The 18,960-nt window shown below is 34.3% G+C and overlaps 1 protein-coding gene across 1 annotated transcript in view; it reads right to left on the bottom strand.

Annotated features, from left to right (window-relative positions):
* Positions 1–6,310: 6,310 nt before the first annotated feature.
* Positions 6,311–18,960, bottom strand: part of CPLX1 (complexin 1) — a 175,143-nt gene continuing 162,493 nt past the window's right edge. Inside the window, exon 4 of the mRNA XM_063457278.1 lies at positions 6,311–6,844. Within this exon, the coding sequence (XP_063313348.1) occupies positions 6,647–6,844 (198 nt within the window). The 3' untranslated portion in view covers positions 6,311–6,646. The remainder of the gene's footprint in view (positions 6,845–18,960) is intronic.

Raw genomic sequence — 18,960 nt, 5'->3', positions numbered from 1 at the left:
AATGATTAATAGGTTGATAATAAATACATAATAAATCTGCCATATGTTTATGTAGGGACAATGTGTTTTAAAAAGAGTGCAAAAGATAACATTCATTATTAAAAATATGATTCAGGGAGTGACAATATAGGGATGAATAAAATCCAGTAAATTAGGTAATTTCATCCAGGGAGAAATGTTAACTAGTTTATTCCTTATTGCTACTATTGGTTTGTATTTTAACCAAGGCCTTACAGATCTAGCTAACAGTGTCTAGTCTACTAGTTACTAAACTAGTACTAAAACAAGTATGGTGGATACATAAATAGAGAGGGCAATATCATATAAATACGTTTATTTAATCAAGTGCCTTATGGTGTTAAATTCAGCTTGTTTAAATGTAGTAGGGTTGATTTTATGTTGCTAATATAAAGATTTTTGCAAATCCAAGAGAGGCTTGGTTTCAGCATGTTTGCAAATTTAAAAAAGTGTCCCTAGAGACCAAAAAAAGAGATTAGGAAATATCACAATTAGTGTTGTAATTAAAATATTCTTTAATAACATTATGAGTATCTTCAGCTAGTTTTGGTCACCTAATTGGGATGAATAAAGCTTTCACATCAAGTGAAAGTATGTGCACAGGCTGCAGAATTAAATAGCAAAAAAAAAAAAAAGGAATTCTCTTCACCACCATTCTTTCCAATCTAGCCATACCTTGGCCTAGCCATATACTGAATAAGATAAATAAATCCTGGAATATGTAGAGCAGGAAGCTAAGTATAGTCAATCATATTGGGATGATGGGCTCATCACAAGACTACAAGTCCAATGCATTGAATAAAATGGTTAACCATTTTATCTTGGTCTCCTAACTCATAAGACTTAAAAGTTCCAGGTCAAGAGCCTTTGTTGCCTGCAGGACATAGAATTACATTGAAATCACCACAATGCCACACAAAAAAATGTGTGCCAGGAGACATGTGTGCCAGGAGACAGTGACTTAAACAATGATTCCAAAAAGCTGATTCTCCATAGAGAATCCAAAAAGCAAATTCACGGCAAATATATTTAATAAATGAAAAATCATAATATGTAAAGTAACTGACACACTAAAATATCTGCCTTCAAAATGATGTGTGGGACTTTTATAGAGTGTGATAGGTATGTGTGGAGTTGGTGGAGTGTGATTGTATTTGTGTGGCTGGCTGAGTGTGATAGCATATGGGATTTGGCTGTGTGATTGTGGAATGAATGACCCTGCTTGAGGTCATTTCCCTAAGCAAGGCAATCCAGTTTGCTGGTGCTAACATGCTGGCTTCACTGCCAGCACATTAACATCGTGCATCCCATACTCATCCAGCAAGCACCTGCTGAGGGAATAAAACAGTGACAGAGAGCAAGAGGACCACCTGTCACTCACTGATAATACATGCACATGTATATATACTGTGTGTATGCACATACATATATACATAAATACACATATGTATGCATATTACTACAGACCGAGTTGAGTAATACTAATTTTTAATTAAAAATGTTCCTCCTTTTACGCACACTGTTTAGACATCACACATTTTCAATGACAGACACACATTCTCACTGACAAACACACACATTCTCACTGATAGACTTACACTGACAATCACTGATCAGCTGTTTCTCTGATCGGAAGGACCACCTCCTCCAGTCATCCTGCCCGATCGAATAATCTCCTGGACACCGGCTGTGTGCACTCCTCTTTTTATGACACGGCGCACGCATGTCGACATCAGGTGATGGGCAGTCTACAGACGCCCTCTCATGTTTTGGGGGCGTGATTACATCATACATCAATCACATCCCCAGTGCCCTGTTGTGGTTCCTAGTTTACTAGTTTATTAGTGTCCTAAGAGTGCATTTCTTACTGGTTTAGTGTTATTTAGTTTTTCTTGACTACTCTGATTTCTGGTTCCCTTGACTAGGCTATGGTATTCATTTTGGTTATTCTCTGCTTCCCTTTGACTAAGGCCTGTTTTTGACTCTTCTATTCTTATTACTATCAGTCCGGCCATTCTAAGGATCGGTTTAGGCATTTATTATACCTATGGGAGGGTTATTATTCTGCATGTTGGGCTACCCGTTGCGTGACACATATGCTGACATACACGTACTGATACACACACTCTCTGATACACAATCACTGACAGACACACTCTCAAATGCACATACACTGATATACATTCATTGACAAACACACACAATTTTAGAGACACACACACTCTGATTTGACACACATTGACAGACATATACACACTAATTGATACACTCATATAAACACACCTTTAGGAGAGGTGATTTGGATCCTCTCCCTGGATTCTAGCGTGCCTGTTGTAATCTTTATACTCTTCCAGCACTGCTCCCTCACATCCTTTAGCAATGCCGGGGCTGGAGGGATGTGATATTCAAGATCCCAGCACCACCACCACAGGGTGCGCGAGGTAGCAGTGCTGATAGAGCATAGAGATCAGACCCTTGCTGTCTGCCTCCATTGTTCCCCTGAGTGCAGTACATTTTGGCATAGTTGACACTTGCCATCCTGGTAAGCGGGTGCCTACTTTGCGTTTGTGCATAGCTGCCCATGTGATAGCCCTAAGGTGACCAGACGGACCCGTCATGGACCTTTTGTGACAGGTAGAACACAGAGGGCCCAGTCACACTTGTGACATTAGCAACCCTAATGGTTCTGCCACTCACATTCATGTCTTCAGAGCTCCACTCCCAATGGTTCAGGGAAAAAATAAAGAAGGAGCAGAAAACAAGTAACACAATAAGAGAAGAAAATAGAAGAAGAGCAAAGGTAAATAGATCATCTCAAAAAGAGACAATGCATCAGTCAAAACCTTTTGAGGGAACTTCAAGTGGCATTGTCACTCCCCTGCCCCCTGCCAAAGAGTATCTTATACTGTTTCATGTGCTGAAATTTCTCTGTATTTTATTAATTAACATCACTTTTCTACCATTGGACTTGAGGGTAATAAAATTGCTTGTTCTGGAACTCTATGTATAAATATAGCACTGTAGACAGTAAGAGAACACAATTATTGCTTAGCTTTTCTAATGGGTGTATTCATTAATGAGTGAGTTAATATAAGTAGACTCAACTTGATAAATGTTCACTAAAATCATAAATCATTCTCTAACTGACCTATTTTGCCAATTCCATTATTTTGCCCTACATTTGCCTACTTAACTGGGGACATCGATACGTATGCAATGCAAACTGTGACATGAACATATTATTTGAATTGCGCATATTTTTTATATATTTATAAAGTTCGAAATGCAACATGTACTTAAATTATAAAAAAGAAAGGAAACAATAATAATAATAATAATCATTGAAGACATCTTAAAAGAAAACATGAAATCACTTTATTTTTTATTGGCTGTGATTCCATTTAAAAAGAACATTTGATTAACTGATCTCATGCAATGGAGGATAGCAGGCAAATTACAAATGAGGTGTACATTCACAAAGTATCTACATCTTCCTCTGTTGTAGACCGAAGCATGCATTTCTTATGAGTCTATGAGCATTAAAATTACAAACTGATTCAGCTAATCACAAAATTATGGCTGAGCAGGTTAACTTCCATTTGTGAAAATTATTATTTTTTTTTTTTTTTAGGTTGTTATCCAAACATTTTTACTAACAGAGAGAGGAAACACAAATTAGACATTGCATACATTGAAGACATAACATTTAGACCACAACAGCGCATCTGCAACATTACATAACAACGTTATATCAGTAAGCTTGTCAGGGAGACATATAGAGCAGCTTTGATATGTGTTACTCTGACACGGAAGGGAAAACACAACACTAACATACAGTAAACGTAGATTGAAAAACTCCAGTGCAAATTAATATATGATCTAGTCTCTTTTACACATAGCATTCAAAATTAATATTGCAGTCTGATTTTTTTATGGCTTTCTCTAAAGGTACATATGTAAGTTATGAAAATTCAATGCCACATTTAATCTATTAAATAGTTTACCCTCCAAAAACCAAAGAGGAGTTATTTCCCTTTTCTTTGTGAAATAGAAAGAATTGCAGCTCTAGCACTCTGTCATTGATAGAACAATAGGTCTTCGTTAATGGAATGCACCCCTTTCCCAATTAAAAATAAAGTCAAATGATAATACAAAAGACTACCTCAATTACCTGAGATTAAACACATTTTATGGACTGAAAGCAATGAGAGATGACAGAGATATTCAGAATTAATTAAACAAATGAACCAGGCTTCTCTTTGGTCTTGTTTGAAAGCCTCATGTTACATTTGTTATTAAAAATATTAAAATAACGATTAATTAATTAATTAATTAACTGATAACACGTCATTCATTATTAACATAATTTGTAAAAGGGCTGCATATTTTGCAGCAATATTTATGTGTATTTGAAACATGTTCTAGAGACATGCTACTCTTTCTGTGGCTTACATGATATCGTACGTGATAACTAATAAGCAATTATGGAAATTAAAAGATGCTATCTTTGTCCGATCATTATTCAATAATTCCCATAATCCACAGTCATCCATTGGTTATCTGAGAATGCAAGAACTAAAGTGCAGCCATGAATACAAGGCCCAATTCAGGAATTTGATAAATAACATTTTGTTCATGGTGTGAGTATATAAAATAGGTTTATTTCACTTTCACGTCTTTTGGTTTAATATTTAGTGTTACTATGAAGATGCAAAACAAGTGCAATGGCTGAACCATTTTAGGAATCAGTACATGAAGATTTTCTATTTTATTTTTTTCTTCCTTAGTGTCAATTAAACCTGTTCTTCAATGATAAAGCTCAGAACTCCAATGCATCAGTGTCTAAATTGTTTTTAAATTGGTAATCTAAACGATTCTTGAACCATGAAAAAATGTCACCAGAATCCCTGTGTAAGTGAGACTCCTTGGTTCACTGGGAATTGATTACATTGGATCAAAATAGCGGACCGTTTGCTTGTGGAACTGATATTCAGTTGCAATCTGTGCTTTTTCTTGCAATTTCCATAATGATTAATTATTTCAAGTACTACTCATACATATCGCTTAAAGATATAGCATTTTAAGCTAAGAGTGTGTGTGTGTGTGTGTGTAAATGAGTAAATTCAAAATGTATGTTTCTGTTATGCATTTGATACACACAGTGATACATTTTTAAGAAACAGATTTTCACATTTGCTTGTAATTGGCTTCTAAAAGCTTAGTCAAAGGTTTTGCATAAGAAAAAAAAATATTGAAAGGCAGAGGTTGAACAAGTATATAAAATATTCAGGATTAGCTGATATTAAACTATGCACTGCCCAATGCATTAGATGCTTTATAGAGTCTCAGCTTTTATCATTTTAAAATAAAGTAGCAGTGGTTATTCTGCAAAATATATTAACCAGAAAAAGCAGCATTTCTAATAAAGTGATAAATACTTTACTATAAAATCCCATATTAGATCAATATTTTATTTAATAAAAAATGATATGTTTTTATTTATTTTTTTAAATGATTATTGTAGTGTATACAGAGGCTATTCTACAGTTCACAATGAAATCCCGAATAGAAGAATTCAACGTGGTTCATTTTCTGAATTTTCTCTTATTTCTGATGAAAATGTCATAGCAAATACATATCCTATTACATTAAGATGGTATGCAATATATCAGTTTATTTGTCAGCAGCAAATATTGTTATCACTAATTCTCAACTGATCAGATATGATGCAACAAAGAGACAATGTCCCACTTACATTTGCTGGATAATTACACATTAAAGGAACACTTTGAGCACCTTCAGCTTGCTGAAGAGCTTCAGGGTTAAATAGCTTATTCCTGCAGGCTTATTTCATAAAAGTGTTGTTTTCAAAATCAATTGGCACTTTTATAAAACACCTTTGTCACACCTTCCTGGCTGTCAATCATACCACCAGGTGAGTTTCCTCCCTCCCTCACTATGAACTATAGTTCAAAAAGGAAGGGACGAGCTACATTGTTCTCGGCACTTGCCATTCATACACTTTTCAATGAGCAGTAATGCAGCTCATTGAGGAGTGTATGATTGACTAGTTGCATGATTTGTCTGCAGAACTTCTCAATGAGAAACCTCTACTTGGACAATGTCCTGCACAGACGGGAAACTAGTTCTGCAGCTAACGTAAGCTAACGTTTTCATAACCCAAAAAAGGTTTTTAAAAAAATATTAAATGCATTTTGGAGGATATATATATATATATATATATATATATATATATAATTTTTGAACATTTTATTTTATTTTTTCCTATGGAGTGTTCCTTTAACATCAGTATGAAAAATGACGATGAAATGAATTACTTTTTTCCATTGATCTGTGTGTACAGTTGCCAGATTTATCATACATCGTACTATGGCTTATAATAAAATTGTGTAGACTGCAGCTCATATCCTTGACATCCATTAGAGGTGTCTACTGTATGTGACTATATACAAAGAAAAGGAGAAAAGAAAGTGAAGGGACTATAGTGAGCAAAGGTTAAGAGACGGGAGGGAGGGTAGCATGTGGCAATACTGAAATTTCCCATCAGACAATGGGAAATCCATTGCTTTTCTGTTTATGGTTAAACAGTCTGACAGTCTACAGTGTTTTACTTCTTGAACATATCTTGAAGTGGACCCGGTAGATATTTAATAACTGTGTCTAGAATGCTTTCTTCTTCCTCATCATCTTCATCCCCACAGCCTGCAGGTATTGCCTTCTTTGGACGGGTCAAACTCCCTTCAGATGTAGCCTCCATTGCAGCTTGTGCCTCGGCTTCCTTTTCTTCTTTCTTCTTTATGCCATACTGTAACAAATACAAAACAAATGCAATATTACTATTGTGAATTCACAGCAAAAGTGGGTCCTATCGCTAAACATTTGTATCTAAAGTAAAATAAAGAAGTGATGTCTAGTAAAAACAAACAAACAAACATACAAACAAACAAACAAAACACACTTACAGGATTGTTTACTAAAGTAGCAATTGTCAGGAATTCAGCTATGCTATGTTTCCAGTTAATTTGTTTTGGTCTAAAATTTTAAATTCACTTTTAATTCACTTAGAATTCCCATTAATTTTCACTTTAGTAAATAATCCAGTTAATGTGCTTTTCTTAAGAACAGTAGATTAATACTTTTACTACAAGGCACATTTTGTTTGGAAAAAAAATTAGCAAAACATTTATTTGAAACATGGGATACAGCGCTAACACCTAAAGATATAATAAAACAGATGTTTTGTACATTGTCTGCTTTTTGGACAAGCTTAAAACAAAATAAGTACATTTTCACAGTGTTTTTTTTTTATTCATTGTAGAAATGTTTGGGGAATTACAAAATTTAGACAGTGTACAGTGTCCTCTGTTGTGCAATATTTCACACATGACCTACATTATCATAAAAAGAAAATACAAAATTCTATTTTTCTCACATAAAGTAGGTATGACAAAAATAGAAACATAAAAATGCTTATATAGGTATTTGAAAGGTCCCGATGGCATTACTAGCAGTTCAGCTTACTGAAAATAATAATAATAATAATAATAATAATAATAATAATAATAATAATAATAATAATAATAATTACAAAGTATTTAAGCAGGAAAGGCACATCCAGATTAATTTGGTTTTCAAGTACGTCCTGAGGATGTTACCTTAGCCCCACATCCAGAGTTTGTTACTATATATAAAATGGCAACAATATGTAAAAAGAATGTCTGTATTTAAGCATAATGCCCACATACAGTAAATCACATGTCTAGAAATCTCTAGAATGCTAATGTGATGCTACAGTAGGGCCCAATGAAATGTCTTATATTGTTTTGGAATTAATGGGTAGCTGTCATATAACTCTTAGGTTTATGACTATAGAATCTGGGAATATTTCCATTTATTTTTAAATTGTATAAACATATGTCCAGACCTAGTTAATATAGGTCACATTGCTAATTCTATCACAAGCTTTTACTGTGACTCAGATCTCATCTGTTATAGAATGCTAAATGTATTTGACTGGCACAGCAAGGGAATCACCCTCTACCAGCTTAAAATGTGCCACAAACTGGTCCAGTTTCTACATTCTGTTAGCGGTATTTATATAAATGTTAAACTGGATCTATTTTAAATACTTAATGATAAGATCTTAATGATAAGATATTATAATGTTCCCTTAATGTCTGTTCTTGTTTGGCATTTTTTCCACAAGTAATACTTGTTTTGATGAATACAACATACAAACCATATTTATATTGTACATTTTGCAGGAATATAAGAAAAGCAAAAGACATGGAAGTGTAGCTTTGCTATTTTAGCCCACATTTTGCAATTTGGTTTTCAATTCAACACATTTTTTTCCAGTAAATATATGTTAATTTTGATAAAGTTACTTAACCCCTTAAGGACCAAACTTCTGGAATAAAAGGGAATCATGACATGTCACACATGTCATGTGTCCTTACGGGGTTAAAGTAAGTCAATATTTCATGTTTATGGAAATTGAAATGGTATTTTATTCTCTTATATTTTAAGAGTTTTCATATTGAACTGCTTGTTTGATAGTTGGACATCATAGTATTCTACAAATAATAGACTAGTAAAAGTTTATATGTCCATTAGTGAGTACTCTTAAAAAAAGATGTATTATGATTTTAAAATAGAATAATAATAATAATAATAATAATTATTATTATTATTATTATTATTCATTTATTAGACTGATTAAATAATTTGATCACCAATTAAAAATTACAAGTTCTTTTTAACTTCAGCACCTATTTAGTAACTTAGTATTTAGTAACTTAGCATAAACTGACTAGTAAATCTGATATAGATTAACCTTAGGTAATGAGTGGAATACTAAATAAAATACGTTTAAAATCAAATCTAATGTTTGCAAAGGTTTGCAGGCATTAAATCTGATGGATAAACATATTTAGCATTTATGGTAGACTCTGTTCTGAATAGATATGGAAAAATAATTTTAAGGGAGAAAATGCTATTATATTTAATTCCTGTAGAATACTGTTATCAGCTGTATGCATACTACGCAGATAAATATCCATGGTAAATAATATTTCCAAAAGTGTAAAATGTCTTATAAATGGAAGGATCAGCTCATAAAATGTTCAACAGTATAATCCTGTGTACACATGAAGAAATACAAGAGTAGGCATTACGAGTTGAAATTTATTTTTTAAAAGTGACTTATATGCTAGTAAGTGAGCCAGGACTAAATATTTTATCCTTAGCAGACCTTATACTAATATTGATATTCATTGCGACTTGTTTACTACATGAGCCTAGAGATCCGAGGATGGTATACTGTTACATGCTGAAGTAACACAGTCATGGTTCACTGTGTTTACTTGTATTATACTTTGTAAGAATAGGGAATAGATTATAAGGGTATATTTAGAAAATAAATATGCCAGATGGGTACTGAGAAATATTTGCTGTGACATATGTTAATAGCTTTTCTTTACTTTTTGCTAAGGGAAAAGCATTGGTAAGACTATTGCAATTTATTTCAAATATATGCATAACTTGACTATAATGAATTTTTTCAGAAAAAAAAGCACACAAATAAAACATACATACACACACACACACACACACACACAAAGAGAGACACAGATGGTAATGGGAGGAAAGGAGAGGTAAGGGAAAAATGGAATGGAATAATTATTGGAATACCCAAACATAACGAAATAAGAGATAATTATAAGGTAAAAAGGCATCAAGGCATTATGATAGGCATGAGAAAGAATGGAAAAACTCAAGGTAAGGTGAGAATGGAGGGAAGAAATTGATAATGAAGGAGGCAGAAAGTGAGGTAGCAAAATAGTGACATTGGGAACTTGGTATGGGAAGGAATGCCAGAAAATGTGAATGTGAATGGGGGATAGAGAAGAAGGAAGTGGAGCTTAAAAAAAGACAGAGAAGAGCAAAAGAAGGAATAAAGGAAAAATAAATAGAATGGGAGGTAGGGAAGGAAGGTGGTAGAGTGATTGAAGGAGATAAGTAAGGAACAAGAGGATGAGTCAGAGAATAAAAATGCATTAAACCAAAAGAGAGAGGTAGAGAGATGTAGGGATTAAGAGAAAAGTAAAAATGGTAAGTGGTATTTTGTACAAAAAATAGTCTGAAATAAAACACACATAAATAAATAGGCACAAATACCAATACCAATTTATGTAACTAATCCATAGCAACATTGCAAGTAAACGTTCAAGAAAAATTACTTAGCTATGTTTTGACACAGTGCTGTATTTAACAAGCCATGATTTTGATGTGTATCTTTGTTCTGCACTCCATTTTTGCATCTTAATAATTGGGCTAATAATGCTATTCCAAATAACAGCAAACACATGACATATAATGCTTTCGTACACCAAATGTTTCAGTTGAAGCCAATTTAATATGTGAAAAACATGATATAGAAAGGTGTATTATTATATTGGTGTATTATGTATTATGTATTCAAGGTGTATTGTGTATATTGGTGTATATGGGAAGATAGTTTTAGATAAATGGTTTCAAAGGCTTGGGGTGAAATTTGAGAGTTTTTTTTTTTAAAATATAGGCAAAGGATAATATATCATTGTAAGAAGACATGAAACGTTTTTTATTTTTTAGCATATATTGTATATGCATGTTTAGATTGTGCCAATTTTATGTATTCGATTATACGTATATTATACGTTTATACAATTTAAACTAGAGAGAAATCCTAGGCAGTTAAATACACTGAATATGTTCAAAGTACACAGTCATTGAAAGAGAGAAATAGTGCTTGTATTTATAAAAGTGTGCGGGAACTTACATGGGGCAAAGTTCTAAAAGTTGAGCAACTACCATGGAACTAATGGAATCAGCAGAAAGATATGATTTTTTTAATACTTTACATATGAGATCACCTATGGTATTTTACTCTATATAATTGTTTAATCAGTTGGTTTAATCACAGTGTGTTCTGCTGGCATTTTGATTTATTTCACGTAGAAGCTAAAGTACTAATAAGGGCTGCATGCTAGATAATAATAATCGCCATTTGATGAATATGTCCTACAGTTTATTTAACAACATAACTATTACTTTTAAACTACATAGTTTTGTATTCTTAAATGTTGAAGATCCAAACATTAGTTCTATACTACTAAATATGCTATCCCTGGTCATTCAATGTGCTAAGAAACTGTCTTATTTATTTACTTGTTGCATGCTTCTGAACCAGCGTATGATGATTGATGAAAAACTGGACTAAATTAATTAGACAATAGGGCCAAATGCTTATTAATACCATACAAATGCACAATAAAAAATGTGTGACCTGGAGCAATAGATTATACCTTTAAAAAAACAATGCATTTCCACTGTATTGATAGACATGGTTGATAAAGTCATTAACCTCCAGCAAGTCAAGTTACAAAATAAAGAATTGCCAGTAAACTTTACTACAAGCTTGGCCAACTGAAGCCCTCTTGATGGTCATTGAGAAAAGCTATTTTTAAACACTATATATAACCAGCACTATAGAAACAAAAATATATACAAACATTTATTTTAAAATGAAAAAACATACATTTAGACACAGAAAATAATAAAATTGACCGTGTGTTGTAGTAAACAAAGGAAAGGTGCAGGGATATTTAAAGAGGCACTTTGCATACGATAACCACAACACATAAACTGGTACTGTCCTTTGAGTAAGAGTTAAACTGATTTTGAGTGGTTTGATGTAAGGATGCAAGGGGACAAGACTTTCAGTTTTGCCCAAAACAGATCCACTCAGGAGCTATAAAACACTACATATTTAGGGGCAGTGCCTGAGCAAGCCTTGAACTAGATTGCATTTTTTTTACGACAGCAAAAGGCTCAGAATTATGCACAGCAAACATCCTGGCTAAACGGGGACACTGACAGCATGAAATTCTCATTCCTGCACACCTAACCTGCCATATGGCTCAGTGGCCTACAACGATTGCCGACCTTACATCTGGGAGAAACGGCCAATATCCCACTCGGAGTTGAACATTCCACAGGGATCCTACCGGAGCACCGTCACCCCTACCTTTGGACTGGTGGGAGTTCTCTGTCCCTGCTGGGTATACTCAATACTCTGCAGTGGACAACTTGTGCTGAGTGTTTCTGAAACCGCATTGGTTAATCCAAGATGGCCGCCACACTGGAACATCCATTACATCAATCAGACCCAGGGATCCAGGACTGTGCAGAGATTTGTGGCCAGATTTGATGAGCTGTGCTGGGATTTCTGGATATGAGTAGCAACTCCAGCGCAACCACTTCACCTGACTAGACCCGCCAACGAGTGGAGAGGCCTTCACTCCCACGAGATACACGGCAGGGCAAGGCCAAGCTGAGACCCGCTGGGCGAGACCCTGATGCAATGCTGACAGTGGGGAAGCGGAGGTCCAGTCCTGCGGAGTGACATCACCTACTTGGGCCACAATCCATCATGGGACACCATGACCCCCAGCTCACACCCTCAGAAGGCTCCTACTCACCATGTCATACAGAAGCCTAGGCCACGAAATCAAGCCCAATCTGGGACTCAAATAGAGACTTGTGAGACGGGTATGGTGATCTGTAACAGGGCACAGTTCAGTGGGACACCTGGGATCTCTGTCTCTGGATCACTATGCATTATGCATCAGACATAGGCTAAGCTTGTTACCACCATAATATAACATGCTGTATGCTGACAGCTCTTTCACAGTCTATTTTTATGCCCGTGGTACATCTTATTCTGCAATGTGTCGATAATGCCTGCCTATCTTTTGCCTTTATCACACTACTGCTACTCTTGTCAAGTAAGTTCCTCCTTTGTTAAATTAAATTATATAACTTGCTACACTTTTCTTTTAAAAAAGAATTGTGTGCAGTAATCTCTGACATAAGTGATTTATCTACGTTCTCATGTATACCTTCTCTATTATGCCAGTACAAACTTGTATGCATGTCTCTGCACCACAAAAATAAAGAACTATAAAAAAATAAAAATAAACAATACATTTTATTCACAATAAATCTATGAAGCAGTCTTTCTTTATTTCGGTGCCCAAAGCGTACAAAGGCAATGTTTTGACTGCTGCATTTGTCCTTTTCAAGTGCTTTTTAGCCAGCTGCCACATTAAATGGTTAAACTAATATAGGGTCATATTGACCCCCATAGGATTTTTTTTTTTTAAGAGGTGTGCAAATGCTCCATCATGCTCCCATATCTCCAGCACAGGCGGTTTATAATGATTCTCCCGAAACTGAGCCTACAACAGGTACCTCCGACGTAGGCTGTCTTCTCTGCTATATCTCTAGTAGATATTCCTCTATCTAAAGTGGAAGTACCTATTTTGTCCCTTGATGGACACAATTCATTTACTAAGAGTGTCAGCTGATGCTCTCATCCAATTAATTTTATCTAAACAGAGGTGGAATTGTTGTGACTAGTATCATAAGCGATATCGGAAGAAAAGTCTGGAAAAAAAGTGCCCGGGGGGACCAGGTTAGTGTCAAATCTTTCAAAGAATGTTTCACACAGGAGACTAAGCACTATATCCAATACAGCGTGCTCTAGTGCTAGTAGATTATAATAATTATTTTTAAGAATAAAATATAAACAAGGTTTATCAAGTCAGTGATAATAGATATATTGAAGTAAAAGTGGCAAAAGTAATGTGTCCTGATTCATTATGGAAAATGTGTGTTAAATATAGTTAGGTAGCATGTTACAGTCAAGATTGCCTTGAAGATAATTTGGAGTGTGCTTGAACAATCCACTTTGATGAACAATCCACGTTTCATTATACTACTGGTTTACAAATCCTTAATTGTGTTATTAATTTGCAGGAAATATTACAAAAAATACCTATGACAAATAGAAAACCTCAAATAATATTATACTAACGTTAATCTACCAATGAAACACACTTATCTATTTACAAAACACCCATTATATCCATTAAAAATTCTCAGCTAATTAAATTATTATTCATATACAGAAAAACAGTATTCTAAAAGATATGTGTATTATAAAGCATTGCAAATTTAAAGCTGGACATATAATGTATGACTCCCGCCCTCCCCCCCCCCCCAGTCTAGTACAATGTTCCATGTTCTCTTTTTACTAACAATTGCAGAAAATTGTTAAAAAAAATTAAAAAAAATAAATAATAAAATTAAGTTTAATATACAGATCTATCAACTATCTCTGTAAAATGAAACGGTATATGAGAAATAAGAAAATCAAAGCCTTTTGTTTTTTTTCTCCCATATTTTAATTACCTCCTTGTGGCCATTTTAAGTTATTCACCTCACCTACCCAATATAATAATCTTCAGATTTTTTTAATTAGAGGTTTTGTTAGCCTGTCCTAAATTCTTCACTGATAATATGAAGTTGAAAAAATATGTTGTTATCAAGTAGTTTATTATCCGAACAGAATTGATACAAACAGAACTGATGTAAAAAAAAAATACACACACACACAAACCCCCCCCCCCCAAAAAAAATGTACTCCCCGCTCTCCCCCCTCCCCCCCCCCCCATTTAAAGCCGTGTCCCATTTTCTCTCCACACCTCGTTTTAGAATCAAAGGTTAAAAATAGATAAGTGGAAAAATCTGTATAGCTCTAATGAATCCTTTACTTACAACTCCTAGCCCTGGGCTATTAAAAATGCATAAGGCTATAAAACAGGATTTAAAAGAACCAGGGACAAGGAATACTACATTGGTTTTATCTTGTAAAACATGTAATGCTATTTATAGTTTGAAAGGAGTTGGAACACAAATCTGATCTCTCTGATAAGATTCAACCACTTTTCAATTTCTTATGGCTTTCTTGACGGCTAAAGCAGTTTATTGTATGGAACAAAGATTGTATTATTTTTTTAAAAAGTAAAATGATTTTAATTAGCTAATCTAAGTGTACCACCTGTGAGGGTGCAATAAAGCACTGTTCTGTCAAGATTAAAGTGACATGCTGGGATTTTCTGATTTGATAAGCACGACAGGAGCATGTTATGGAAATTCTAATGCTGGACAAGCAATTTATAAAGAACAAAAATTACAGTAGTGTAATCTAAATAGAACAATATAATAGTTCTTGTTACACACATAACATAACAAATTGAATATAATCTAAATAAATACTGCTCCTTGGAAAGTATGCTGCCACAATCGTAAGTCGATCGGGCACCCAATGCAGTGGGACGATAGCTATATTTATTGTTTTGTAAAATAGCAGTCTACCGTTATTTTTAATTATTAAAATTACGTAGAATTGATTTGACTTTTAATTTAACAATTGCCAAGACTGTTATAGTACAAGAGCGTTACCATAAACAATAGTTATGATGAATAACTTATTATCTAAGCACGAATCTACCTGACGGCAGCTGTTTGTATCAAATTGTTTTCTAAACTCTCTTCCAAGCAATTTCCAGTAGTCAAGCATTCATTTAATCAACTTTGAACTGCCAAAGGGTTTGCAGCAGTGCTGGGGCAATCTACCTGAAATAATCGGACAGCCAGCCTTTGAAATAATATCAAAAAGGCAGCTGGTATTTCTTAAGCAGAATCTAAATTTCAGCTGACATTAATTTAAAACTATATAACTTATTGTGGGAGATCAAAATGGGGAAGAAAACTGTGGACCAATCTATAAAATATATAATATAGAAAAATAAATCTTTAATCTTATAAACATCAACTAGTGTATTCATATTGTTGTCCGAGAGGCTGTAACATTCTGCAAGATAGCAAATACTTTGGGATTCCAGACCATGATCCGATCAAGATTTTTTTTAGTGATAACCTACTGTTTATGCACTGATGTAATGTCAAAACAAAAGGTCTAAATCTTATTTTGAACCTGAAAGTCTACAAATAGTTGTTATGAACTGGTTTGTGACCTAACTTCCCATATTAATGTTTAGAGCCTTACTGTTTAGAGCAGGTGCATCATAGTTACCTGGATAACATTTTCATGATACATTATTTACTGATACATCACTGTCTTCCTTTGTGCAATGTACACCTGCCTAACAATTAAGAAAATACAATTAACATTTTTTTTAATTAATTTTACCATTTATTATAGTAAATGCTAACAATGAATGTCTCATCTAGTTCTACAATTGAAGAATGAGTCGTCAAACAAATGCTTCTTTATATATTTTTGATCCCTGCTAAAATATAAAGCCGACCTTGTTCGTAGTGTGCAGTTTATTGTAAAGGCTGAGAAAATGTGACCAAAATATCTGCCATAGATCTTCACTCTAAACATGAAAGTCTATTTAAATTAAAAGACTATGAGCGAATCCAACTAAGTGCTAAGAAACATTGAACGGGGAGGGGAAACCCCTACAAGGATAAAGAATACAAAAAAGGAATAGCATGTGTTTCTTGAAAGAATGATATAGGTGGTTAAAACATAACTTTTATTGATATATATTAAAAAGGTATTGCAAGTGACTAAAGATACAGTTTCAAAAATAAATATGATCAAGTGAGCAAGAAGGAAAGAAGTTTGGGAATAGCAGAGCCCCTTGTCACATGTGTCAATGTACTCAATCCAGCTGTCTTTTGGAATGTAGATGTAAAATAACAGATGCAATTAGTATCTTATAATACCTTTATTATTGGACTACCAGATTTTTGGAAAGACAACCTACTTTTCTCACTCTAAAGAAATGGTTTAAACTTTAGAAAGGGAAGTTCTCCCAGAAGTTTGTCATTCCAAGAGTCTATTAACTCAATAAAAAAGGTATTACTAATTCAATACAAATGTTATCTGTTATTTAACATCTCCACCACTGGACGTATAAAATCTCTACTCTAACATTTTGTGTGGGGACTTTGTCAAATTCGCAAAGACCTCTGACAGTGATATTGCCCTGGTCCTGTAGCCAGGGATAAGAGGGCAGGTAAAGGTGAGACTTATTAGTCCCAACTTTGTCTCTATATATCTCTTGACTGGGTTGGAATTTAAGTGAAATGCTAACACTATCAAAATGAGTATTTTATAAAGATTCTATCTTTATGAACTACATTTTTTTCTGGGAAGTAGGTGCTAGTGCCACTTAAGTTTTACATTCCTGAAGCTACAAGAATTCACCTAAAAGTTTTAGTGTGATCTTCAATATTTATTATAATGACATTTACGTTTTTGTTACCTTTTTAATATATATATATATTATTCTAAGAAACACTTTTTTTCCTTTTTTGTATGAAAATATTTATTTGCTCATCAGATATTAGCCTTCTCCTTGTCCTGATCCTGCAAGCACAAATATTTGAATATTTCATTTTCATTTTTATTGTCTATTTAAAATCAATGTTGGCAGGGAAGGCGTTACAGCCAGATGTGTGGAACATCTTATTTATTTAGCTTCAACAGCGATGTAGAGTTCTGCTGACCGTAAATAAATAAGACGGCTGATGCTGGCACCGGGTATTTTTGGCCCAGATTTTGATAATTGCATGTAATGTCATTTAACCCTCAGGGGGTCCAAAGCTATGCAAAATATGATACGTAGAAAGGAGATTGCAAAAGTTGTGATGACACACTTACTAGCTATGTAGATGTTCTTTATGGCCAGCAGGAGTTTTAGTCATATGTAGTCACAAGAAGAATCGCTCTGCTCTTAATTGATCGACATGATAAAATAATGTTTTAATTATTATTTTCTGCTAAATAATTCAACCGTTCTGCTGATCTGTTACTTCAGTTTGGTGTTAATCTAGTCTATTAATTCATATAATTGATATAAAGGTAAATAAACTAAAACATTCAATCAAACTGTTAAGTACTAGCAGAGGACTTGATTTATATCTTTCCCTTCGGGCTTTATCTTTTATTATTTTAAATATTGTAATATAAAATAAAAGTTTACATAAAATACCTCTAGTAAATTGTTATTACATTCAGTTTTTAAGTGCTTTATTCTCCACAGGGTTTACAAAAAAAATTAATAATGCAATAATGTTCTAACTTTATGATATCAACATGGAATTATATGGCTCACCCAATCCCCGAGCTGTAAAACTATTTGTTATTCTAGTCCTTCAGTTTATCTACTGTACACTCTTATGGAAAGGTAATGATTTGCATCTACTATTCTTTCTGTAAAACATAAATTTTGTAATCACTAAAGTGATCAGATCCCCCTCCATTGTAAGAAATCAAATCTAGATGGCGCCAGGAGCTTCTCCTCTCGCAGCCAGGATAGATAGAAGCTCCTGCTTAAGGGCTAATGTTAGTTTCAGTGCTAAGCATTGCAGGTCAGGGTTAGCTTACTGGCTGAAATCATCAACTGAGCATTCTCAGTTAAAAAGCAAACAGAAAGCTTTTGGATCTGTGAAGGCTGTGGGAAATGCAAGTGGCACTTGGCGCACCCGGCGGACCACAAGTATGAGGTCAACCTATTTTAAAATGGTCTGACAACTTGCAATGGTGGAGGTAGGGCACTCTTTTCATCATAATCCCTACAGTGTGTTGCAGTGATTATGGTGCTTGGAGTGTTCTTTTAATTTAGAGTTATGATAATTAGGGTTAGCAACTTTTTTTTTAGGAAAAATACAGGTAGGGGTTAGGATAGAAGATTTGATTTGTGGTTTAAGAGTCTCTGATAAGTGCAACTCCCACTGACTGTGAATCCAGAGTGGCGTCATTATGTAACCTGGCAGAAAGGAAAATCCTCTGCCAGATATATCTGTTTTAACTGATCCAGCCCATGGTTGTTTGCAAAGTGGGTATATGAAAAAAAACGCTTTAAAAGTGTGGTAATAGCACAGAAGTAATGTGCTGGTCGCAGAGGTGGTCTAATCTCTACAGCTGGCATTTAGCCTTTGATTACCACAGCCCATTGGCTATTTGCTCCATTTGAGAATAAATGCTTAGTTCAG

Source organism: Pelobates fuscus, chromosome 5 (genome assembly GCF_036172605.1).
Source record: "Pelobates fuscus isolate aPelFus1 chromosome 5, aPelFus1.pri, whole genome shotgun sequence".
In the NCBI taxonomy this organism is placed as follows: Eukaryota; Metazoa; Chordata; class Amphibia; order Anura; family Pelobatidae; genus Pelobates; species Pelobates fuscus.
The sequence above is the reverse complement of the archived record's forward strand: the minus strand, read 5'-3'. Positions and strand labels throughout refer to the sequence as shown.